Source organism: Oncorhynchus kisutch, linkage group LG5, assembly GCF_002021735.2.
Source record: "Oncorhynchus kisutch isolate 150728-3 linkage group LG5, Okis_V2, whole genome shotgun sequence".
NCBI lineage: Eukaryota > Metazoa > Chordata > Actinopteri > Salmoniformes > Salmonidae > Oncorhynchus > Oncorhynchus kisutch.
The window spans coordinates 78,989,556-79,016,153 of record NC_034178.2 but is presented as its reverse complement, the minus strand read 5'-3'; the positions used below and the strand labels follow the sequence as shown (position 1 = coordinate 79,016,153).

At 44.0% G+C, this 26,598-nt stretch overlaps 1 protein-coding gene across 4 annotated transcripts in view; it reads left to right on the top strand.

The window, feature by feature from the left end:
• The first annotated feature begins 2,914 nt into the window (after window positions 1–2,914).
• pparg (peroxisome proliferator-activated receptor gamma) overlaps window positions 2,915–26,598 on the top strand; it is a 130,538-nt gene continuing 106,854 nt past the window's right edge. Inside the window, exon 1 of one of the 4 annotated variants that reach the window (XM_020484045.2) lies at window positions 2,915–3,327. Coding sequence is in view for 2 of the 4 variants with exons in the window: in XM_020484043.2 (XP_020339632.1) it covers window positions 3,493–3,544 (52 nt within the window). In the remaining 2 variants the exon portion in view is untranslated. Of the gene's footprint in view, window positions 3,328–3,383; window positions 3,545–26,598 lie in introns of those variants that run through there. The other 3 variants (XM_031825886.1, XM_020484043.2, XM_020484044.2) reach the window with 3 other exon arrangements.

The window sequence follows — 26,598 nt, the reverse complement described above, 5'->3', positions numbered from 1 at the left end:
TCCGATCGGGGTCCCCAGTTCACGTCCCGGGTTTGGAAGGCGTTTATGGAGCGTCTGGGGATCTCGGTCAGCCTTACCTCTGGTTATCACCCCGAAAGTAATGGGCAGGTGGAGAGAGTAAACCAGGAAGTGGGTAGGTTTCTGAGTTCGTATTGCCAGGACCGGCCAGGAGAATGGGCGAGGTACGTCCCGTGGGCAGAATTGGCCCAGAACTCTCTTCGGCATTCGTCCACGAATATGTCGCCATTCGAATGCGTACTGGGCTGCCAGCCGGTCCTGGCTCCGTGGCATCAGAGTCAGACCGAGGCTCCTGCGGTGGAGGAGTGGGTACAGCGCTCTAGAGAGACCTGGCGGGCAGTCCAGGATTCTCTCAGGCAGGCCAGTGAACGGCAGAAGAGAGACGCTGACCGCCACCGCAGTGAGGCCCCAGTGTTCGCACCAGGGGACAGGGTCTGGCTCCCGACCCGAAACCTGCCCCTCCGCCTGCCCTGCCAGAAGCTGGGGCTGCAGTGTGTGGGGCCATTTAAAGTCCTGAGGAGGATAAACGAGGTTTGTTAAAGATTGCAACTTCCCTCTTATTATCGCATTAACCCCTCGTTTCATGTGTCTCTCCTCAGGCCAGTGGTAGCTGGTCCCCTACAAGACAGTGAGGTACCGGAGGTCCCTCCACCCCCTCTGGACATCGAGGGGTCCCCGGCGTACACAGTAAGAGCTATTCTGGACTCGAGACGCCGGTTGAGGGGCCTGCAGTACCTCGTGGACTGGGAGGGGTACGGTCCGGAGGAGAGGTGCTGGGTACCGGGGAGGGACATTTTAGATCCTTCCCTCTTGAGGGATTTCCACCGCCTTCACCCAGATCGCCCCGCGCCTCGTCGTCCTCGAGGCCGGGGTCAGCGCGCTGCGGGAGCCGGCCTATTAGCTGCCATCGATTCCCTTTCCGTTTGTTTTGATTATTGGGTACACCTGTTTTGTATTAGGGTATTTAAGGGCACTAGGCCCGCTGGGTATTTTGTGCGGGCTTGTTAATTGTTACTCTGTGTTTGATGGTGTGATTTATTTTCGTGTCTTTATTCTCCGGTCTATTTTGTCCTGTTGTTTGGACTGGCAACTTATATACGCCCTGTGTGTTGGCGTGATCGTTTTGTTGCACTGGGGAAATAAATTTGACAAACGACAGAACCCTGCTCTCTGCGCCTGATTCCACCCACCACTCCTAGTTGATCGTAACGCAAGCTAGATCTACTGAATGTATTATATTATCACAAACCAGCTATATCTACTGTCTCTATTATATTATGACAGACCAGCTAGATCTCCTGTCTCTATTATATTATGACAGACCAGCTAGATCTCCTGTCTCTATTATATTATGACGGACCAGCTATATCTAATGTCTCTATTATATAATTACAGTCAAGCTACATTTTCTGTCTTTATTATGTTACTACAGCCTAGCTAGATCTACTGTCTTTATTATAATATAACAGACCAGCTAGATCTACTCTCTATTATATCATTACAGTCAAGCTACATCTACTGTCTTTCTTATTTTACTATCGACCAGCTATGTCTACTGTCTCTATTATATTACACCACACCAGCTAGATCTGCTGTCTCTAGTATATTATGAAGAACCAGCTACACCTACATCCTTTACTATATTATGGCAGACCAGCTAGATCTACTGTCTCAATTATTTTATTACAGACCTGCTAGATCTACTGTCTCTTATATTATGACAGAACTGCTAGATCTACTGTCTCTATTATATTATGACAGACCAGCTAGATCTCCTCTCTCCATTACATTATGATCTTACATTATGACAGACCAGCTAGATCTACTGTCTCAATTATATTATGACAGACCAGCTAGATCTACTGTCTCTATTATATTATGGCAGAGCAGCTAGATCTACTGTCTCTATTATATTATGACAGGGCAGCTAGATCTACTGTATGTTTTATATTATGACAGACCAGCTAGATCTACCTTCTTTACTATAATATGACAGACCAGCTAGATCTACTGTCTCTATTATATTATGACAGACCAGCTAGATCTACCTTCTTTACTATATTATGACAGACCAGCTAGATCTACCTTCTTTACTATATTATGACAGACCAGCTAGATCTACCTTTGCTATAATATGACAGACCAGCTATATCTACTGCGGTTCCGTCTGCAGACCAGCCATGATGGATTAGTAGGGTTCCGTGTTTTAAAGGTGTCCAGTTCAATTGGCAAAATAGGTATAGTGGCCCAAGAAATTGGCCGATGGACCTATTCAGCTAACAGTTCGATATGCTCTAGACAGCTAGCAGGCTAGCTAGAATCATTCAGGGGAGGGGCCTGTTCCAAAAAGAACCCTCGGGCAGATTACATTGGTAGTCCAGTCGTGATGGATTAGCAGGGCTTTGTGTAGTAAAATGGGTCCAAAATAGCTATTGTAGCCCAATGGGTGGCTGATGGACCTCTTCAGCTAGCCGGGAGATGGGCCTAGCATGGGCTAGCTCCAGGCTAATTGGTGCTTGCTTCGGGACAGAAACGTTAGCCAGGAGAAGCCAATCGGATAGCAGCTAGCTAGCTGCGATGATCCAGGTGAAAAGGTTCAGAGCTTGCGGTAAATTTCTCTAACTGATTTATTGTGGTGCATGCAACATCTACACAGTATAGACTAATAGTGTAGCCATAAACAGTTTGTGCATGTTCCCCAAATACTGTAACTATTTTGACTTTAATTCTCACTTTTTTAGTTAATTATCACAAACCATCAGTGATCACTTCATGATAATTCCTCACTCTAATCATGGTGTGCAATCAAGTCATTTTCTGCACTCAGAAGTGCGTGTTAAAAGCTGTAGGATAATTGTTCAGTAATAACCATCAAGAGGACTGAAGCCAGAATTACTCTTCCTTCCGCGTTGTTCCATGTGATCCCAGTAGGTGTTCCAGAGAGGGAGGGGAAACAAAGCGATATACGTCTACAACACGAGTTGGTAGAACATGACTACTGTCATTATCCCTGTTACTCCTGCAATACTACATGTTATCATCCTACCCACCAAGCAGTGTAGCCCGGTCCTGTCGTTGCTGATTGACTGCCTGCAGAGACAAATAAAGACGTCGAGAGACTCCAGAGCGGGTCCCGCTGCGCCGCGAGAGAACAAACAAGAGACAAACAGTCAGCGGCTACTGTAGAAGGACAAACAGGCAGCAGCTACTGTAGAAGGACAAACAGGCAGCAGCTACTGTAGAAGGACAAACAGGCAGCAGCTACTACAGAAGGAGACGGCATCGCACATTATTTGAGATCTTATTCAGGTCAGTCGTTATATTTCTTTCTGCGATGAGCAGCATGGTATTTAACCCAAGGAGAGGGGGATCAATTTCACTGCCTGTCAACACATTGGCAAGCGTAGGCCTACTTTCATTTAAAACGTTTAGTGTATTCCTATTATTGGGGAAATTAATACAAGTGTATAGGACATGCATATGATGTGTAGCAATTTTAACAAGCAACGTCCTCGCTGTGGTACAGGTACGTTTTTATTCAATTCAACAAATTCATTCCCAAACGTTTTCCAAATTTGAAGCAGTGCTGATAATTTCAAGGGCTCACACATTGGAAGATTTGCAATATTAAAATATGTTTTGACAATCATTTGTCGTCATAACCCTTTATCATCAGGAATAGCTAGGCAACTTGCTCAGTTTTAGTTTTAAATTATAGACTGATAGTATTGCACTGAATTAGCGGGTAAAGTTCAGCCCTGCGTGGCAGCAGCGCTGGGTAGCAAGCAACTTGTGGTGCGCTGGTCAGCTTTTCGTTCACCTACTGCCGCCCGCAATGACTAATTACCCATCAGCAACCACCCAACTACATAAAGTGACAATCTGAAGAATTATAAAGAAAATGCATCTAGGCTACATGGGGCGCAGGATTTTTTTTGTTGTTGCCAGATTTGCATATGTTTCTGCTTATAATTTCCGATTTTTGGTAGACTATTTGTTAGTCAAGATGTTTATAATTACATATATTCAGCTTCTCTTCTGTCATTATATGTTGCCCAAGTAGACTACATACACTCTTGCTCACCAGAAGGTCATAAATCGATAGAATTGTTTCTATATAGTTGAGGTCAGTAAAGTTCTCTTCTTTCGGGACCGGAGAGAAAATACAATAACTGAAAAAAGTGATGTGCAACATTTACAAATTACATCAGTTTGACCATTTGTAAGGAAATGGAAAGCTGTGAAAATGACCCAACATGTTTCTGATAAGATTTCCGTTTGGCTTGGATGCATATTTTATGTGGTTGACATACTATCAGCTTTTATGATGCTGATAAAGATGGCACCATAGAAGGTATCTGTAGAGGTGCATTCTCTCAAGATGCTGAAAGAAATACATCTTATTTCTCCCCTCATGTTCCCTGGTCAACATTTAGCCTACAGTTGAATTTTACTGCAAGAAATGCTTAATTCTGCATGAGTTAATATTAAGGCTTTGTGCGAGGTTATAGACCTACAGTCAGTGTCGAAATGTCAGTTTCCATTTAAACCCATCTGAGCAGTAGGCTACAGTTCCCTTGACATGTCATAAGCCTATTTGAAGTCCTGTCTTGTGACTGGAATTTGTACAGTGCCTCACAATCATCACACATAACATAGCCCCAGCACTGCTTTCATCCTCTTATATTACTTCATCAAATCTTTCCAAAACATTACTTTTATGGGCCTTTATTTTCAACTGTCCATTACACAGCTTTTCTCTTAATTAATTAAACTCCAACCTTGTCCTTTTTTCCTTCTATTGAATTAAACTCTGATATTGTCCTTTTTTCCTCTGTGAATCAACTTAAACTTTTTCTGCCTCTTCTGTTAAGTATTTGGCTATTGGTGTGTAGGCTATTTGGCCCGTATACAGTTAGGCCCTAAAGCTTAGGCTTATACACTAATGAGAGAGCCTAAAATAATGAAAGAAAAACCTTAATGTAGCCCATAGATATAAATTGCACAATAATGATACATTTATGGATTTTTTTTTAAGGTAAGCCTATTGGTTTGATCTTTATTCAACCCGCCCACCACAATGATCCTATTTTGTTGTAGGCAAACTTTCATCAGTCAAATCATTCAGGAAGGTATTGCTGCAGTGTTTTAATTTAGGCTGTAGGTACTTCCAGATATTTACTTTCTATTTATTTTGAATAAAAATATTTTTATATATAGCCATATTTAGAAAACCAAATTTTTAATTTCAAATTTGAATTGACTTATTACTGAAGCAAATCAATTTTGATTTGAGTTATTATTAACTATGCCTTATGGCTTACAATCAGCTGCCACCTGTTGACTACAATAGATAGGTTACTATAAAAATAGGCTGTATAATTCTGTATTTACTTTCTATGTTACAAGGTCATAGCATCATCTGAGGCCAGTGTTAGTTATGACACAGGTCAGCATGATATTTCCTCATGCAATTACTTAAAATAAACCATTTATTTAAAGATATGACTGAATAACTTATGATAAAACATTTGTAAAGCTATTTTTGAAAAATGGTTGTGACATGAACAGTATTTTGGAGAAGCGAGGACTAGTCTGTATCCGCTGAAAGTGATAGGATACTTCAGGTTGAGTTTCACAACATTTCCCTTCACAAAGATCGAGAACACATAGTTTTCCCCAGTGGTGTAAAGTATTTAAGAAAAAATACTTTAAAGTACTACGTAAGTAGATATCTGTACTTTTACTCTGCTACATTCCTGAAGAAAATAATGTACTTTTTACTCCATTCATTTTTCCTGCCACCCAAAAGTACTCCTTACATTTCAAATTCTTGACACTACAGGAAAATGGTACAATTCACACTTATCAAGAGAACATCCCTGGTCATCCCTACTGCCTCTGATCTGGCGGACTTACTATACACAAATGCTTTGTTTGTAAATGTCTGAGTGTTGGAGTGTGCCCCTGGCTCTTTGTAAATTAAAACAAGAAAAATTTGCCGTCTGGTTTGCTTAATATAAAGAATGAGAAATTATGTACTGTATACTTTTACTTTTGAAACTTAAGTCCATTTTCTTTTGATACTTTAGTATATTTAAAACCAAATAATTTTACTCAAGTAGTATTTTACTGGGTGACTTTCACCTCTACTTGAGTCATCTTCTATTAAGGTATCTTTACTTTTATTAAAGTATGACAATTGGGTACTTTTCCCACACTGGTTTTCACTACACTACAGTATAAGGATAGGGTAGTATGCCTACACCAATTATTCCTCATTATAGTCTCATGTTTAGCATTTCTCCCTCCATGGGCTACAGTATAATCTTCTATAATCTAGCAGGAACCATCCAGTCTGTATCTACAGTAGAACTCTTTATAACCTGATATAACAGTGATGTAATGTGTGGCTACTAGAGCAACAAGGACTGAATCAAAAAGAGGGAAAGTTTACTTCAGAGTTTCATAATGGGTTATATAATTCCTAAAGACCAATGTGTGCGTATGTTGGACTTTACTCTGTTATAAATGGAAGGAGCGTCTACAGAGACAAAGCTGTGTTTATATTGTGCCTTTATGTTGGGCCACCTGGCCTCCAATACATCAAATCAAATTGTATTAGTCACAGGCGCTGATTACAACAGGTAATAGACCTTACTGTGAAATACTTACTTAAAAGCCCTACACTCTATTTCTTTAACTGCATTGTTGGTTAAGTAAATATTTTCTAAATAAACTAAAGATAATTTTTCTTCTCCAAAAAATCCAAACGTAACACAAGAAAATGACATAATAAATAGATTATATACATGGGCTACCGGTACAGAGTCAATGTGTGGGGGTACAGGTTAGTCAAGGTCATTTGTAAAGTGACTATGCATAGATAATAAACAACAAGTAGCAGCAGTGTAAAAAAGGGGGGGGGGGGGTCAATGCAAATAGTACTACCTATTTTTTTATTTATTTCATATTTATTTAACTAGGCAAGTCAATTTAGAACAAATTCTTATTTACAATGACGGCCTACCCTGGCCAAACCCGGATGACACTGGTCCAATTGTGCACCGCCCTACGGGACTCCCAATCACAGCCGGTTTGATATATCCTGGAATCGAACCAGGGTCTGTAGTGATGCCTCTAGCACTGAGATGCAGTGCCTTAGGCCGCTGCGCCACTCAGGAGCCAAATACAAATGTCTATACAATACCTATACAATACCTCAAATACATTCACATAGTACTGCCTATACAATACCTCAAATACCTTTACATAGTACTACCTATACAATACATCAAATATATCTACAGAGTACTAAGCTTAGCAATAAAGCATAATTTTTTTTTTTAATTGATAAAGAAAAAAACATTTAATATATATATTCTTTATCAGAAACTGATGTGTTCTGATTGTACGGACATTTGTGATTTACACAAACTCATTACCCACACAGAGATTGAGTTTCTAATGCTGTGGTCAGGCTCTGACCAACACAGGGATTTTACTGTCATTTCCATTGATTTCCACTGATTCCTTATTATTATAATCGTTTATTAATTTCCAGTGATTTTCTAGTGATTATCCAGTGATTAGAAATAAATATTCTCTAGGGATTTCTTGTGCTTTTCCAGTGCTATTTTGATTTCCAATGTGTTAGAGCAGAAGTCATTGGTAGTGAATGAACAAGAAGATTCCTAACAAATATTACCTAAACCAGCTGAAAGGAATATAATAGGTTTCAGCCTCAATAAAAATACAGTCCTGTTGTACTGCAACAGCATTACTTCCCCTCTGACTTTATAACTAGGGTGTTGGGTGACAAAATTCAGCTTTGGTTCTAGTGTTATACTTTGTATTCCATGTTATAGAGAACCTTCTCATTAACACAAAACACTTTATTTCATGAGGGTAGGACTTAGCATTGCTGAGATCTTATTTTCAAGTGATCGGAAAAGGTCTTGGACTGGTCACTATTATTCCGTAGGCAATTGCACCAAATCACCTGTCTGGATTCTTAATATCAACACGTTTTGTCCAATATCAAGATACAGTGGTCATATTGTTATGACATTTTCAGGGTTGATGTAGAACACAGTTCATGAAATTAAATTGCAATATTATAAAAATGTGGCACTTAATATGCAAATAAGGCAGGGGTGAAGTGACAATGCATAGATAATAAACAGCGAGTAGCAGCAGTGTAAAAACAATTGGAGGGGTGTCAATGCAAATAGTCTGGGTAGCCATTTGATTAATTGTTCAGCAGTCTTATAGCTTGGGGGTAAAATCTGTTAAGGAGCCTTTTGGTCCTAGACTTGGCGCTCCGGTATCGCTCGCTGTGCGGTAGCAGAGAGAACAGTCTTGGGTGACTGGAGTCTTTGACACTTTTTTGGGCTTTCGTCTGACACCGCTTAGTATGTAGGTCCGGGATGGCAGGAAGCTTGGCCTCGGTGATATCTGGGCCATACGCACTACCCTCTGTAGCGCCTTCTGGTCAGATGCCGAGCAGTTGCCATACCAGGCAGTGATGCAACCGGTCTGGATGCTCTCGATTGCGCAGCTGTAGCACTTTTTGAGGATCTCAGGAACCATGCCAAATCTTTTTAGTTTTCCTGAGGGGGAATAGGCTTTGTCGTGTCCTCTTTACAACTGTCTTGGTGTGTTTGGGCCAAAGTAGTTTGTTGGTGATGTGGACGCCAAGGAACTTGAAGCTCTCAACCTGCTCCACTGCAGCTCCATCGATGAGAATGGGGGTGTGCTCGGTCAGGCCTACCACTTTTGCCATCAGCAAACTTAATGATGGTGTTGGAGTCGTGCCTGGCCATGCAGTCATGAGTGAACAGGGAGTACAGGAGGGGACTGAGCACGCACCCCTGAGGGGCTCCCATGTTGAGGATCAGCGCAGCAGATGTGTTGTTACCTACCATTACCACCTGGGGGAGGCCCATCAGGAAGTCCAAGATCCAGTTGCAGAGGGAGGTGTTTAGTCCCAGGGTCCTTAGCTTAGTGATGAGCTTTGTGGGCACTATGGTGTTGAACACTGAACTGTAGTCAATGAATAGCATGCCTTTTGTCTTGAGGTAGTCACCTCATACAAGTACCCCTAGGGTTAGCAGCCGCGAGCGGGGTTATGGTTAGCAGCCGCGAGTGGGGTTTAGGGTAAGCACCAGCGAGCGGGGTTAGGGTTAGCAGCAGCTAGCGGGTTAGAGTTAGCAGCAGCTAGTGGGGTTAGAGTTAGCAGCTAGCGGGTGTAACAGTATAACTTTAGACTGTCCCCTCGCCCATACCCGGGCGCGAACCAGGGACCCTCTGCAAACATCAACAACAGTCACCCACGAAGCATCGTTACCCATCGCTCCACAAAAGCCGTGGCCCTTGCAGAGCAAGGGGAACCACTACTTCAAGGTCTCAGAGCAAGTGACGTCACCGATTGAAACGCTATTTAGCGCGCACCACCGCTGACTAGCTAGCTGTTTCACATCCGTTACACGGGGTTATTAGCAGCAGCAGCTAGCAGGGTTATTATTTTTTATTTCAACTTTATTTCACCAGTTAAGCTAGTTGAGAACAAGTTCTCATTTACAATTGCGACCTGGCCAAGATAACGCAAAGCAGTGCGACACAAACAACAACACAGAGTGACACATGGAATAAACAAGCATAAAGTCTATATACAGTGTGTGCAAATGGCCTGAGGAGGTAAGGCAAAACAATATGGGGCTGAGGTAGGTAGATTGGGTGGGCTATTTACAGATGGGCTATGTACAGCTGCAGCGATTGGTTAGCTGCTCAGATAGCTGATGTTTAAAGTTAGTGAGGGAAATATGTCTCCAGCTTCAGCGATTTTTGCAATTTGTTCCAGTCATTGGCAGCAGAGAACTGGAAGGAAAGGCGGCCAAAGGGGGTGTTGGCTTTGAGGATGACCAGTGAGATATACCTGCTGGAGCGCGTGCTACGGACGGGTGTTATCGTGACCAGTGAGCTGAGGTGGAGCTTTACCTAGCATAGACTTATAGATGACCTGGAGCCAGTGGGTCTGGCGACAAATATGTAGCGAGGGCCAGCCGACTAGAGCATATATGCGCCGAATACAACAGTGAAATACTTATTTACAAGCCCTAACCAGCAATGCAGTTTAAAAAATAAAAGAAATAAAATAAGAATAAGAAATAAAAGTAACAAATAATTAAAAGAGCAACAGTAAAATAACAATAGCGAGGCTGTATACTGGGGGTACCGGTATTAGGGTTAGTCTTGCAGAGTACCCACACAGAGGAGGCTGTGGCCTTCACTCCAGTCCTGGATAGGAATATAGAACAAAAAATAAAACCTTTTTAGAGGGTTGGGGTTACAGATATGGTTAAGGGTTAGGGTTAGGGTAATGATTAGACCTGGGGAGGCTGTGGCCTTTACCCCAGGCCTGGAGAGGACTATAGGACTAAAATAAAGCCTTTAGGGGACAGAAACCCAAAAAGACTCGGGTCAAAACTTCACCTCTCTAGTGAGACCGGTGGAGGGATGTTACTGTTAACACGATGTACACATGTTTTATCCGTTTAGCACACTTCCGTCTTTTCCTGTGTGTGTGTTTTCCTTTCTACCTCGAGGAACATCCCCTTGCCTCCCCAGCGGGAGCGGAGGAGACCTTGACATAGTGTGTGTGTGTGTAGTAAGGCTGTAGCTCTTTCCTTCTCCTTGGAGGAGGCTCTGCTTAAAGCCCATGGGAGCAATCAACCATTAACTCACTCCTATTCAAATAAATTGGGGAAAAGTTCACGTCCTAAGAAATTGTGCAAACTCTCATTCCCAGGGAGCTGCACAATGGCAATCTAGGACTGGGGAGCGCTGGTGAGTGGGGGCAGAAGATTAGGGAGGGGCCCGCTGGGGGGGTCAGGAGTATGGGGAGGGGGCCGCTGGCCGGGAGCGTGTTGTTGTAATGGCTCTAGTATGTATCTTAATGTTCTTTAGTCTCCCTAGAGGGTCTTAATGGGAGAATGAGTCCCTTAGACAAAACCTCACGTCTCTACTGCAAAATCATCCTCCCATAGACAAGAACCAACACACTGGATAGCCTGAACACAGAAAACACAACAAGCACGACAAAATCTGAGAGCCAGATTATCTTGTTTATATAAATACTATATTGTACATGTCATACATTCTATATTGAACATGTTATACATTGAACATGTCATCCATTCTACATTGAACATGTCAAACATTCTCTGTTTACCATGTCAAACATTCTCTGTTTAACATGTCATATATTGAACATGTCAAACATTCTATATTGAACATGTCATACATTCTGTATTGAACATGTCGTCCGTTCTGTATTGTACATGTCATCCATTCTATATTAAACATGTCATCCATTCTATATTGAAAATGTCATATTGAACATGTCAAATATTGAACATGTCATATATTGAACATGTCATACATTCTATATTGAACATGTCATACGTTCTATATTAAACATGTCATACATTGAACATGTAGTACATTTTATATTGAACATTGGGTGCATTAAACACGGTTCTAAAGCTGTGTTGTGGTATATTGAACACTGTTCTAAAGCTGTGTTGGGGTGCATTAAACACGCTTTCCTTCTACACATGATAACGTTGCTTTGTGCATGTGTCTTTGTACACGTGTGCATGTCCAAAGGTACCCTCATGCCTGCATGTATTTTGAGAACGGCTTGAGAAAACGTGATATTGGTTTGGACCCTGACACTCACCTGTAGGAAGGAGAGACCCCATGTGAGTATAGGAAAATCACCCGTGTCATTATAATGTGACAGGTCCAGTGTGAATCTAGGACAATCATCAGTACCATTATAATATAATGTTACCACACCCACAACAGAAGCACAATCATGGTCTGGGTTTTGCAGGTGGAGGACTTCTCTGAGAAGTCTATGTTCTGCCTGAATTCTCCCCAAAACCAACAAGGAAGTCTGCTGCAGTGTTGTGTGGTTGAATGAAACCAATCGGTACATCAAGCAAAGCTCTTAACCGTGTCATTCTGCTCTTAATTTCTATTCGCCATAATTTCAGCGTATTGTTAATATTATTTTTGTCTCCCTTTTTGTTGAAATAATGAACACTGGTTCTGCATTTGAACTGTGTTAGTTAATAGACACAGTGAAAGACGCAGAGAGAGACCAAGACAGAGAGAGAGAGAGACAGAGGCCGTGGTCATGGAATTCCGAACGTGTCATGCATCTGCACCTACATTTCAATGTGTCTACCATGTCCACAGTGTGTCTGGATTCCCTATTTCAGCGCTATATTCAAATGCCAGTAGTATGCATTCTACAAATGGTGGAATAGGCAAAATATGATAAAACAACAACTGATGGCAGTAGCTAACTACTGTAGCTAACTAGCCACCTAACCTCTGTAGCTAGCAAGCAACGCTAAAGGGATTACAAACGGGTTAGATTAACTGTAGCCAAACTTTTTTTTTTCTTCTAAATATTAGTTGGCTGGCTAGATTTGAGACCAGCAAACACGTTCCTCACATGCTAAGAACATATTTCCTCCAATGTTATAATGAAAAGGTGCCTCTCGGTCCCAAAACACATGTGGGAGGAGTGCTGATGACGTCGCCAACTGTATGCACTTTCAGTAGCCTGATTGCGTCCAGACTGAGGAGAAATCCGCATACAATACATCCCTGACCACTTCCTGAAGTGGTCAGCCAGATCTGAACACGATCAGATCACAAAACAACTTTTGTGTGTCTAGACCTGTCTTTTCAATGTGATCTTCATATTTTGATAGCAGAAGACACTTACATGCGACAAGTGTAGACACCAAAGAGACAGACAGTGGGGATGTCAGTCTTCATGAATCAGACTGCTGAATAATGCTGGACTCTGTGAAAGTCTGCTGTAGCTTTGAAGAATAGTGATTTCCAAGTATTGATTTATACAACATATTGGGAATTCAAATATTATAAACTATATATTTTTAGATACATTTAAACAGTGTAATAATAAGCTGTCTACCTGATATTCCTTAGAATAAGAAGTGAGCTCAATGTCTCTCAGCGTGTCTCTCAGCATAGAGAAGTGGAACCAGAGACATAGCGTCAGAACAGGATGAAGCAACAGGAAGTCATAAGACTGCTCTAACACACAACACTACACCAGACCACCTTAACATCACATGACCTGGAGAGACAAACCCTAACCATAATCCTAACCCAGAGACATAGCTTCATAACAGAATGAAGCAACATGAAACACACACTACACCAGACCACCTTAACACCACATGACCCTGAGAGACAAACCCTAACACTAACCATAACCCAGAGACATAGCGTCAGAACAAGATGAAGCAACAGGAAGTCATAAGGCTGCTCTAGCACACAACACTACACCAGACCACCTTAATACCACATGACCCTGACCTCTGTCTGGCTGCTCTCTGAAGTGAAACTATCTGATGTTAGAGAGGAAAATGACTCCTCTAGGTTCTTTTAAACCAGTCACATCCCCAGGAAAAGACATGAGCCAACCACTTAACCACAAGGTCCTGCTGACTAGTTTCTCTCTCCTGACTAGTAGTTCATCACTCCTGACTAATAGTTGATATCTCCTGACTAGTAGTTCAGCCCTCCAGACTAGTTGGAGTGACTAGTAGTTCAGCCCTCATTAGTTCTTCCCCATTGACTAATTCAACCCTCCTGACTAGTAGTCCATCCCTCAATAGTTAATTTCTCCTGACGAGTAGTTCATCCCTCCTGACGTGTTCATTCCTCTTGACTTGTTCATCTGTCCTGACTAGTAGTTTATCCCTCCTGACTAGTAGTTAATCCGTCCTGACTAGTAGTTAATTGCTTTTGACTAGTAGTTCCTCACTCCATGCTAGTTCATCCCTCCTGACTCGTGGTTCAGCCCTCCGGACTAGTGGTTCAGCCCTCCGGACTAGTGGTTCAGCCCTCCGGACTAGTGGTTCAGCCCTCCGGACTAGTGGTTCAGCCCTCCGGACTAGTGGTTCAGCCCTCCGGACTCGTGGTTCAGCCCTCCGGACTAGTAGTTCAGCCCTCCGGACTAGTAGTTCAGCCCTCCGGACCAGTAGTTCAGCCCTCCGGACCAGTATTTCAGCCCTCCGGACCAGTAGTTCAGCCCTCCTGACTAGTAGTTCAGCCCTCCTGACTAGTAGTTCAGCCCTCCTGACTAGTAGTTCAGCCCTCCTGACTAGAAGTTCAGCCCTCCTGACTAGTAGTTCAGCCCTCCGGACTAGTAGTTCAGCCCTCCGGACTAGTAGTTCAGCCCTCCGGACTAGTAGTTCAGCCCTCCGGACTAGTAGTGCTTCATCTCTCCTGACTAGTTGTTCCAATCAAAGTTTATTTGTCACGTTTGCCGAATACAACAAATGTAGACCTTAGTGAAATGCTTACAAACCGGTGCCGGTGGAGATTATAACAGAACATGGCCAAGATGTTCAAATGTTCTAAATTACCATCATGGTCCAATAATAATAAGGCAGAACAGTTGAAACTGGAGCAGCAGCACGGCCAGGTGGACTGGGGACAGCAAGGAGTCATCATGTCAGGTAGTCCTGAGGCATGGTCCTAGGGCTCAGGTCCTCCGAGAGAGAGAATGAAAGAAAGAGAGAAAGAGAGAATTAAATTCACACAGGACACCGAATAGGACAGGAGAAGTACTCCAGATATAACAAACTGACCCTAGCCCCCCGACACAAACTACTGCAGCATAAATACTGGAGGCTGAGACAGGAGGGGTCAGGAGACACTGTGGCCCCATCCGAGGACACCCCCGGACAGGGCCAAACAGGAAGGATATAACCCCACCCACTTTGCCAAAGCACAGCCACCACACCACTAGAGGGATATCTTCAACCACCAACTTACCATCCTGAGACAAGGCCGAGTATAGCCCACAAAGATCTCCACCACGGCACAACCCAAGGGGGGGCACCAACCCAGACAGGAAGATAACATCAGTGACTCAACCCGCTCAAGTGACGCACCCCTCCCAGGGACGGTATGAAAGAGCCCCAGTAAGCCAGTGACTCAGCCCCTGTAATAGGGTTAGAGGCAGAGAATCCCAGTGGAAAGAGGGGAACCAGCCAGGCAGAGACAGCAAGGGCGGTTCGTTGCTCCAGAGCCTTTTCGTTCACCTTCTGAAAGCCCTGCCTCCAGCTGTTTGCTTAGAAATTCTAGGGACAATTAGGAGGCCTGCGTCTTGTGACCGTAGCGTACGTGTAGATATGTACGGCAGGACCAAATCAGAGAGATAGGTAGGAGCAAGCCCATGTAATGCTTTGTAGGTTAGCAGTAAAACCTTGAAATCAGCCCTTGCCTTGACAGTAAGCCAGTGTAGGGAGGCTAGCACTGGAGTAATATGATCAAATGTTTTGGTTCTAGTCAGGATTCTAGCAGCCGTATTTAGCACTAACTGAAGTTTATTTAGTGCTTTATCTGGGTAGCCGGAAAGTAGAGCATTGCAGTAGTCTAACCTAGAAGTGACAAAACCATGGATTAATTTTTCTGCATAATTTTTGGACAGAAAGTTTCTGATTTTTGCAATGTTACGTAGATGGAAAAAAGCTGTCCTTGAAATGGTCTTGATATGTTCTGCAAAAGAGAGATCAGGGTCCAGAGTAACGCCAAGGTCCTTCACAGTATAGAAGTAGTGAGGCTACATACAGACACCGGTTAGTCAGGCTGATTGAGGTAGTATGTACATGTAGATATGGTTAAAGTGACTATGCATATATGATGAACGAACAGAGTAACAGTAGCGTAAAAGAGGGGTTGGTGGGTGGCGGGACACAGTGAAGATAGCTTGGTTAGCCAATGTGCGGGAGCACTGGTTGGTTGCCCCATTTGTTCATCCCTCCTGGCTTGTAGTTTAGCCTTCCTGACCAGTATTTCAGGTCTCCTGACTAGTAGTTCATCCCTCCTGACTACTAGATCATTTCTCCCGAATAGTTCATCCCTCCGCACTAGTGGTTCAGCCCCCCTGACTAGTGTTTCATCCATCCTGAGTAGTTAAGCCTTCCTGTCCAGGGCTAGTCAAGCCATACTAAACCACACGCATCCTCCTGACCCAGGCCAGGTCAACCCTACTGCCACATAACCTTCTGCAGCACACAGTCAGCAGCAGCCAGGTCAGTAGGCGTCTGAACCACACAGAGAGCGGACAGGGTCCATCCTGGACTTTTGATATCTCAGTGCTTCTTTATTAGTTTCTATGTTCTAGAACATTCAGCATATGTAAATGAGCATTCTCCTTTACCGTATGTAAAGTAGGTAAGAAAAGAAGTCAGAGCAATCTGAAGTGGTTTTGATTCTTGTTTGAGTCAGAATGATGCCAGCCTGCTGAGTTTGTGGTCGCCAGCCCCGCCTGTATAATGCTTTGATCTGTTTCTGTCCTGTATCTACCCCGGCTGGCTGCGTTGTTTCTGCCCTGTCTGTCTGGAGTGATGACTGAGATATGTACCAGCTACTGGGTGAGTGGGTTTTCTCTCAGACTCTCAGGTCTATAGAGAGGCCACTGGAACGACCTTGGGCTAGTCTGATGTATTTTTGGGGGGGCAGATTCAATGCTGGGCAGCTAGCCTAACACCTACATTTCAGCATGAATTGTAGTGCTCAGTGAGTACAGTAAAAGTTAATTTAGAGTGGGGCTTCTGTTTTAGTTGTGAATCTGTGAAGATGAGCATGGTGTTGTTGATGAATGCAGTGAGACCGGTTCTTCTGTGTTGTCATGGCTCCTTTCTGGTGTTTCCATAGCTACTGCAGCAGTGATGAACTGTCTGGATTACCTGTAAAATTGTGCTACCGTCTCTGAGACTGACACCAAGTCTGGTCCACACACACACACACACACACACACACACACACACACACACACACACACACACACACACACACACACACACACACACACAGAGAGAGAGAGAGAACTGTAATGAAATGTTAGACCAAGCAGGAAACACCTTCAAAATGTTTTATTTTGTCTGTCCTGTGTAAATACATCCACAAGGACATTTGACTATATACAGCAACACTAAAATTTAGATAACCCTCAACATTCTATATTCTAGTTAATCTTGAATTATCTCTAGAATGTTCAGGCCTTGGTGTCCAGGGTTGAATCGAATCAAATCAAATATTATTGGTCACATACACATATTTAGCACGTTATTGCAGGTGTAGAGAAATGCTTGTGTTCAGAGCTCCAACAGTGCAGTAGTATTTTAACAATTTACAACAATACACACATCTAAAAGTAAAACAATGGAATTAAGAAATATATAAATATTAGGGCAAATAATGTCGGAGTGGCATTGACTAAAATACAGTAGAATAGAATACAGTATATATGAGTAAAGCAATATGTAAACATTATTAAAGTGTCCAGTGATTCCATGTCTATGTACAGTTGAAGTCGGATGTTTACATACACTTAGGTTGGTGTCATTGGAACTTTTTTCAACCACTCCACACATTTTTCAACCACTCCACACATTTCTTGTTAACTGTAGTTTTGCCAAGTCGGTTAGGACATCTACTTTGTGCATGGCACAAGTAATTTTTCCAACAATTGTTTACAGACAGATTATTTCCGTTATAATTCACTATCACAATTCCAGTGGGTTATAAATGTACATACACAAAGTGGACTCTGCCTTTAAACAGCTTGGAAAATGCCAGAAAATTATGTCATGGCTTTAGACATCATTTAGACATAATTTTGAGTCAATTGGAGGTGTACCTGTGGATGTATTTCAAGGCCTACCTTCAAACTCAGTGCCTCTTTCCTTGATATCATGTGAAAATCAAAAGAAATCAGCCAAGACCTCAGAAAAAAAGATCATAGACCGCCACAAGTCTTCATCCTTGGGAGCAATTTCCAAACCCCCGAAGGTACCACGTTCATCTGTACAAGCAATAGTACGCAAGTATAAACACCATGGGACCACGCAGGTAGGTTCTGTCCCCTAGAGATGAATGTACTTCGGTGCGAAAAGTGCAAATCAATCCCAGAACAACCTTGTGAAGATGGTGGAGGAAACAGGTACAAAAGTATCTATATCCACAGTAAAACAAGTCATATATCGACAGTAGTGCTACCCTGCCGTCTGGGGCGGCAAAAAATAAGCTGAAAGGCCGCTCAACAAGGAAGAAACCACTGCTCCCAAACCGCCATTAAAAAAAGCCCGACTACGGTTTGCAACTGCACATGGGGACAAAGATCGTACTTTTTGTAGAAATGTCCTCTGGTCTGATGAAACAAAAATAGAACTGTTTGGCTATAATGACCATCGTTATGTTTGGAGGAAAAAGGGCGCTTGCAAGCCGAAGAACACCATCCCAACTGTGAATCACAGGGGTCTTCCAAATGGACAATGACCCCAAGCATACTATCAAAGTTGTGGCAAAATGGCAACAAGGCATTCACAAGGCCCCGACCTCACTCCTATAGAACATTTATGGGCAGAACTGAAAAGCGTGTGCGAGTAAGGAGGCCTACAAACCTGACTCAGTTACACCAGCTCTGCCTGGAGAAATGGACCAAAATTCACCCAACTTATTGTGGGAAGCTTGTGGAAGGCTACCTGAAATATTTGACCCAAGTTAAACAATTTAAAGGCAATGCTACCAAATACTAATTGAGTGTATGTAAACTTCTGACCGACTAGGAATGTGATGAAAGACATTTCACATTCTTAAAATAAAATGGTGATCCTAACTGACCTAAAACAGGGAATTTTTACAAGGATTAAATGTCAGGAATTGTGAAACTGAGTTTAAATGTATTTGGCTAAGGTGTATGTAAACTTCCGACTTCAACTGTATATAGGGCAGCAACCCCTAAGGTGCAGGGTTGAGTATCCGTCTAGTGATGGCTATTTAACAGTCTGATGGCCTTGAGATAGAAGCTGTGTCTCGGTCGCAGCTTTGATGCACATGTACTGACCTCACCTTCTGGATGATAGCGGGGTGAACAGGCCGTGGCTCAGGTGGTTGATGTCATTGAACTTTTTGGCCTCTGGAGAGCCATGCGGTTGCGGGGGGGGGGGGGGGGGGGGGGGGGGGGGTGCAGTTGACGTACCAGGCGGTGATACAGCCCAACAGGACCCTCTCAATTGTGCTTCTGTAAAAGTTTGTGAGGGTTTTAGGGGCCAAGACTAATTTCTTCAGCTTCCTGAGGTCTTTACCACACTTTCTGTGTGGTTGGACCATTTCATTTTATCAGTGATGTTTACACCAAGGAACTTTCCACCTTGTCCATTAGGGGATAGGGGAATGCTCCCTCTTCTCTTTCCTGAAGTCCACAATCAGCTCCTTAGTTTTGTTAACGATGAGGGAGAGATTATTTTCTTGGCACCGCTCCACCAGGGCCCTCACCTCCTCCCTGTAGGCTGTCTCGTCATTGTTGGTAATCAGGCTGTTGTGTCGTCTGCAAACTTGATGATTGATTTGGAGACGTGAATGGCCACGCAGTCATGGGTGAACAGGGAGTACAGGACCACGCACCCTTGTGGGGCCGCTGTGTTGAGAAGCAACTGGAAGTTGTCTTGGAAGTCCAGGACCCAGTTACATAGGGCGGGGTTCAGACCCCGAGCTTAATAATGAGCTTGGGGGGTACTATGGTGTTGAAGGCTAAGCTATAGTCAATGAACAGCATTCTGACGTAGGTATTCCTCTTGTCCAGATGAGCTAGGGCAGTGTGCAGTGCGATGGCTATTGCGTCTTCTGTGGCTCTATTGGGGTGGTAAGCAAATTGAAGTGAGTCTAGGCTGTCAGGTAAGGTAGAGGTGATATGATCCTTAATTAGCCTCTCAAAGCACTTCATGATGACAGAAGTGAGTGCTACGGGGCGATAGTCATTTAGTTCAGTTACCTTTGCTTTCTTGGGTACAGGAACAATGGTGGACATCTTGAAGCATGTGGAGACAGCATACTGGGGTAGCGAGAGATTGAATATGTCCGTGAACACTCCAGCCAGCTGGCCTGCGCATGCTCTGAAGACGGGGCTAGGGATGACATCTGGGCCGACATCATCGGCCATGGAGAACGAGAGCCCACAGTCCTTAGGAGCGGGCCAAGTTGGTGGCACTGTGTTATCCTCAATGCGGGCTAAGATGGTGTCCGGGAGCAAGACATCGGTGTCTATGACGTGGCCAGTTTTCCCTTTGTAGTCCTTGATTGTCTGTAGACCTTGCCACATACATCCGGAGGAGATGGCCGCCGTTTTACGGTCTCCTAACCAATTGTGCTATGTGTTTTTTTGCGAGATTTGTAAATGATTTTGTACATAATGTTTCTGCAACCATATCTTACGTAAGAAAAGAGCTTCTGGATTTCAGGACAGGGATCACTCACCTCGGATTAGACAAAGATTTCTTCAAAACAACAACAAGCAGGACTCACACGATATTCTCCAAACACCCCACAAGGCAGACATCCCAATTATTCGCAAAAGGAAGCGACGTAGAGGACGAAGAGCCGGATGCCTCGTCCGGACCCGCAGAAGACAACTAGGAAAGCTGCCGTCACCGTCAATATTACTCGCCAACGTGCAATCATTGGACAATAAACTAGACGAGGTACGATCACGAATATCCTACCAACGAGACATAAAAAACAGTAATATCCTATGCTTCACGGAATCGTGGCTGAATGACGAAATGGATATTCAGCTAGCGGGATACACGCTGCACCGGCAGGATAAAACAGCACACTCCGGTAAGACGAAGGGGGGCGGTCTGTGCATATTTGTAAACAACAGCTGGTGCACGAAATCTAAGGAAGTCTCTAGATTTTGCTCGCCTGAAGTAGAGTATATTGTGATAAATTGCAGGCCACATTACTTGCCTAGGAAGTTCTCAGCTATATTTTTCGTGGCTGTTTATTTACCACCACAGACAGATGCACCGCACTCAGTCAGCTGTATAAGGAAATAAGCAAACAGGAAACCACTCACCCAGAGGCGGCGCTCCTAGTGGCCGGAGACTTTAATGCAGGGAAACTTAAATCAGTTCTACCAAATCTATGTCAACATGTTAAATGTGCAACCAGAGGGAAAAAAATTCAAGATCACCTGTACTCCACACACAGAGACTCATACAAAGCTCTCACTCGCCCACCATTTGGTAAATCCGACCACAACTCTATCCTCCTGATTCCTGCTTACAAGCTCAAATTAAAGCAGGAAGCACCAGTGACTCGGTCTATAAAAAAGTGGTCAGATGAAGCAAATGCTAAACTACAGGACTGTTTTGCTATCACAGACTGGAACATGTTCCGGGATTCATCCGATGACATTGAGGAATACATCACATTAGTCACTGGCTTTATCAATAAGTGCATTGAGGACGTCGTCCCCACAGTGACTGTATATACATACCCCAACCAGAAGCCTTGGATTACAGGCAACATTCGCACTGAGCTAAAGGATAGAGCTGCCACTTTCAAGGTGCGGGGACTCTAACCCGGAAGCTTACAAGAAATCCCGCTATGCCCTGCGACGAACCATCAAACAGGCAAAGCGTCAATACAGGGCTAAGTTTGAATCATACTACACTGGCTCCAACGCTTGACAGATGTGGCAGGGCTTGCAAACTATTACAGACTACAAAGGGAAGCACAGCCACAAGCTGCCCAGGGACATGAGCCTACCAGGCAAGCTAAATCACTACTATGCTCGCTTCGAGGCAAGCAATACTGAGGCATGCATGAGAGCATCAGCTGTTCCGGACGACTGTGTGATCACGCTCTCCGTAGCCGACGTGAGTAAGACCTTTAAACAGGTCAACATACACAAGGCTGCGGGGCCAGATGGATTACCAGGACGTGTGCTCCGGGCATGTGCTGACCAACTGGCAGGTGTCTTCACTGACATTTTCAACACATCCCTGATTGTCTGTAATACCAACATGCTTCAAGCAGACCACCATGGTCCCTGTGCCCAAGAATACAGAGGCAACCTGCCTAAATGACTACAGACCCGTGGCACTCGCGTCCATAGCCATGCAGTGCTTTGAAAGGCTGGTGATGGCTCACATCAACACCATTATCCCAGAAACCCTAGACCCCACTTCAATTTGCATACCGCCCAAACAGATCCACTGATAATGCAATCTCTATTGCACTCCACACAAAAGGAACACCTATGTGAGAATGTTGTTCATTGACTACAGCTCAGCGTTCAACACCATAGTACCCTCAAAGCTCATCACCAAGCTATTGATCCTGGGACTGAACACCTCCCTCTGCAACTGGTTCCTGGACTTCCTGACAGGCCACCCCCAGGTGGTGAGGGTAGGTAGCAACACATCTGCCACGCTGATCCTCAACACTTGAGCTCCCCAGGGGTGTGTGCTCAGTCCCCTCCTGTACTCCCTGTTCACCCACGACTCCATGGCCAGGCACGACTCCAACACCATCATTAAGTTTGCTGATGACACAACAGTGGTAGGCCTGATCAACGGCGAGACAGCATATAGGGAGGGGGTCAGAGACCTGGTCGGGTGGTGCCAGAATAACAACCTATCCCTTAACGTAACCAAGAGTAAGGTGGTGATTGTGGACTACAGGAAAAGGAGCACCGAGCATGTCCCCATTCGACGGGGCTATAGTGGAGCATGTTCAGAGCTTCAAATTCCTTGGTGTCCCCTTCAACAACAAACTAGATTGGTCCAAACACACCAAGAGAGTCGTGAAGAGGACACGAAAAAACCTATTCCCCCTCAGGAAACTAAAAAGATTTGGCATGGGTCCTGAGCTACTAAAAAGGTTCTACAGCTGCAACATCGAGAGCAATCACTGGTAAACAACAGCTGCCTGGTAGGGCTATTGTTCGGCCTCCGACCGCAAGGCACTTCAGAGGGTAGTGTGTACGGCCCAGTACATCACTGGGGCCAAGCTTCCTGTTATCCAGGACCTCTACACCAGGCGGTGTCAGAGGAAGGCCTGAAAAATTGTCAAATACCAAAGCTACCCCAGTCATAGACTCTTCTCTCTACTACCGCATGGCAAGCGGTACCGGAGTGGCAAGTCTAGGACAAAAAGGCTTCTCAACAGTTTTTTTCCCCCAGCCATAAGACTCCTGAACAGGTAACCAAATGGTTACCCGGACTATTTGTGTGTTCCCCCCCCCCAACCCCTATTTTACACTGCTGCTCCTCTCTGTTTGTCTTATATGCATAGTCACTTTAACTATACATTCATGTACATACTAAATCAAATCAAATCAAATTTTATTTGTCACATACACATGGTTAGCAGATGTTAATGCGAGTGTAGCGAAATGCTTGTGCTTCTAGTTCCGACAATGCAGTAATAAGAACAAGTAATCTAACTAACAATTCCCAAAAACTACTGTCTTATACACAGTGTAAGGGGATAAAGAATATGTACATAAGGATATATGAATGAGTGATGGTACAGAGCAGCATAGGCAAGATACAGTAGATGATATCGAGTACAGTATAACATATGAGATGAGTATGTAAACAAAGTGGCATAGTTAAAGTGGCTAGTGATACATGTATTACATAAGGATGCAGTCGATGATATAGAGTACAGTATATACGTATGCATATGAGATGAATAATGTAGGGTAAGTAACATTATATAAGGTAGCATTGTTTAAAGTGGCTAGTGATATATTTACATAATTTCCCATCAATTCCCATTATTAAAGTGGCTGGAGTTGAGTCAGTGTCATTGACAGTGTGTTGGCAGCAGCCACTCAATGTTAGTGGTGGCTGTTTAACAGTCTGATGGCCTTGAGATAGAAGCTGTTTTTCAGTCTCTCGGTCCCAGCTTTGATGCACCTGTACTGACCTCGCCTTCTGGATGACAGCGGGGTGAACAGGCAGTGGCTCGGGTGGTTGATGTCCTTGATGATCTTTATGGCCTTCCTGTAGCATCGGGTGGTGTAGGTGTCCTGGAGGGCAGGTAGTTTGCCCCCGGTGATGCGTTGTGCAGACCTCACTACCCTCTGGAGAGCCTTACGGTTGAGGGCGGTGCAGTTGCCATACCAGGCGGTGATACAGCCCGCCAGGATGCTCTCGATTGTGCATCTGTAGAAGTTTGTGAGTGCTTTTGGTGACAAGCCGAATTTCTTCAGCCTCCTGAGGTTGAAGAGGCGCTGCTGCGCCTTCTTCACGATGCTGTCTGTGTGAGTGGACCAATTCAGTTTGTCTGTGATGTGTATGCCGAGGAACTACCTAAATTGTCCCGACCAACCAGTGCTCCCGCACATTGGCTAACCGGGCTGTCTGCATTGTGTCCCACCACCCGCTAACCCCTCTTTTTAAGCTTCTGCTACTCTCTGTTCATCATACAGTATATGCATAGTCACTTTAACGATACCTACATGTACATACTACCTCAATAAGCCTGACTAACAGGTGTCTGTATATAGCCTTGCTACTCTTTTTTTCAAATGTCTTTTTACTGTTGTTTTATTTCTTTACTTACCTACACACACACACACACCTTTTTTTCCCGCACCATTGGTTAGAGCCTGTAAGTAAGCATTTCACTGTAAGGTCTACCTGTTGTATTCGGCGCACGTGACAAATAAACTTTGATTTGAGCCGTTGAATTGTGACTCCACTTTGCCTCTGTACTGACGTTTTGCCTGTTTGATTGCGTTACGGAGGAAATTACTACACAGTTTGTATTCAACCATATTCCCAGACACCTTGCCATCGTTCAATGCGGTGGTTCGCACTTTCAGTTTTGCACAAATTTTTCCATCTATCCATGGTTTCTGGTTTGGGTAGATTTTAATAGTCACAATGGGAACAACATCCCCTAAACACTTCCTGATGAACTCATTCAATGTTATTCTCAGAGGCTACCCGGTACATATCCCAGTCCGCGTGATAAAAACAATCTTGAAGCATGGATTTCGATTGGTCAGACCAGTGTTGAATAGACCTTAGCACGGGTACTTCCTGTTTGAGTTTCTGCCTATAGTAGATGAAGAATTGAGTTGTGATCTGATTTTCCCGAAGGGAGGGTGGGGGAGGGCCTTGTAGGCATCTCGAAAGGGCGAGTGTTTTTCCTAAGCGCGTACTACAGTCAATGTGTTGATAGAACTTCGGTAGAATTTTCCTCAAATTTGCTTTGTTAAAATCCCCAGCTTCAATAAATGCGGCCTCAGGATATTTGGTTTCCAGTTTGCATGAAGTCCAGTGTAGTTCCTTGAGGGCCGTCATGGTATCAGCTTGAGGCGGGATATACACGGCTGTGACTATTTATTTAACTAGGCAAGTCCGTTAAGAACAAAATCTTATTTACAATGACGGCCTACCCTGGTCAAACCCTAACCCAGATGACAGGGGGCCAATTGTGCGCCGCCATATGGGACTCCCAATCACGGCCAGTTGTGATACAGCCTGGAATCAAACCAGGGTCTGTAGTGACGCCTCTAGCACTGAGATGCAGTGCCTTAGACCGCTGCACCACTCGGGAGCTCCTATAATTTTCTTTGGTTATCTTGGGAGATAATATGGTCGGCGTTTGATTGAGGTATTCTAGGTCAGATGAACCAAAGGACTTGAGTTTCTGTGTTATCACAATCACACCATAAGTAGTTAATCATGGAACATACACCACCACCTCCTTTCTTCTTCTTCTTCTTCCCAGAGAGCTCTTTTTCCTGTCTGCGCGATGAACTGAGAACACTGCTATAGCAATGTAAATAGTCTGGTAAAACACACCCTGCTATAGAAACGTAACTGTAGTCTAGTAAAACACACCCTGCTAAAGCAACGTAACTAGTCTGGTAAAACACACCCTGCTATAGCAACGTAACTGTAGTCTAGTAAAACACACCCTGCTATAGCAACGTAACTAGTCTGGTAAAACACACCCTGCTATAGCAATGTAACTGTAGTCTGGTAAAACACACCCTGCTATAGCAACATAACTGTAGTCTGGTAAAACACACCCTGCTATAGCAACGTAACTGTAGTCTAGTACAACACACCCTGCTATGGCAACGTAACTAGTCTGGTAAAACGCACCCTCCTATAACTTCTTACGGCTAGGCCCATTTTTCTCCACTTCCTGTCTGAATGACGTGCCCAAAGTTAACTGCCTGTGTCACGCCTTGGTCTTAGTATTTTGTGTTTTCTTTAATTATTTGTTCAGGCCAGGGTGTGACATGGGTTTGTGTGTTGTGTTTCGTATTGGGGTTTGTAGTATTTGGGATCGCGGCTGATTAGGGGTGTTGTATAGGCTTGGCTGCCTGAGGCGGTTCTCAATCAGCAGTCAGGTGCTTCTCGTTGCCTCTGATTGGGAACCGTATTTAGGTAGCCTGAGTTTTGCTTTGTCTTTCGTGGGTGATTGTTCCTGTCTCTGTGTAGTTTCACCAGATAGGCTGTAATTAGGTTTCACGTTCCGTTTGTTGTTTTTGTATTTATTAGTTATTTCATGTATCGTCACCATTTCCTCATTAAAGATCATGATTAACCACCACGCTACATTTCGGTCCGACTTTCTTTCAACAAACGAAGAACGCCGTTACAGAATCACCCACCACATACGGACCGAGCGGCGTGGTTA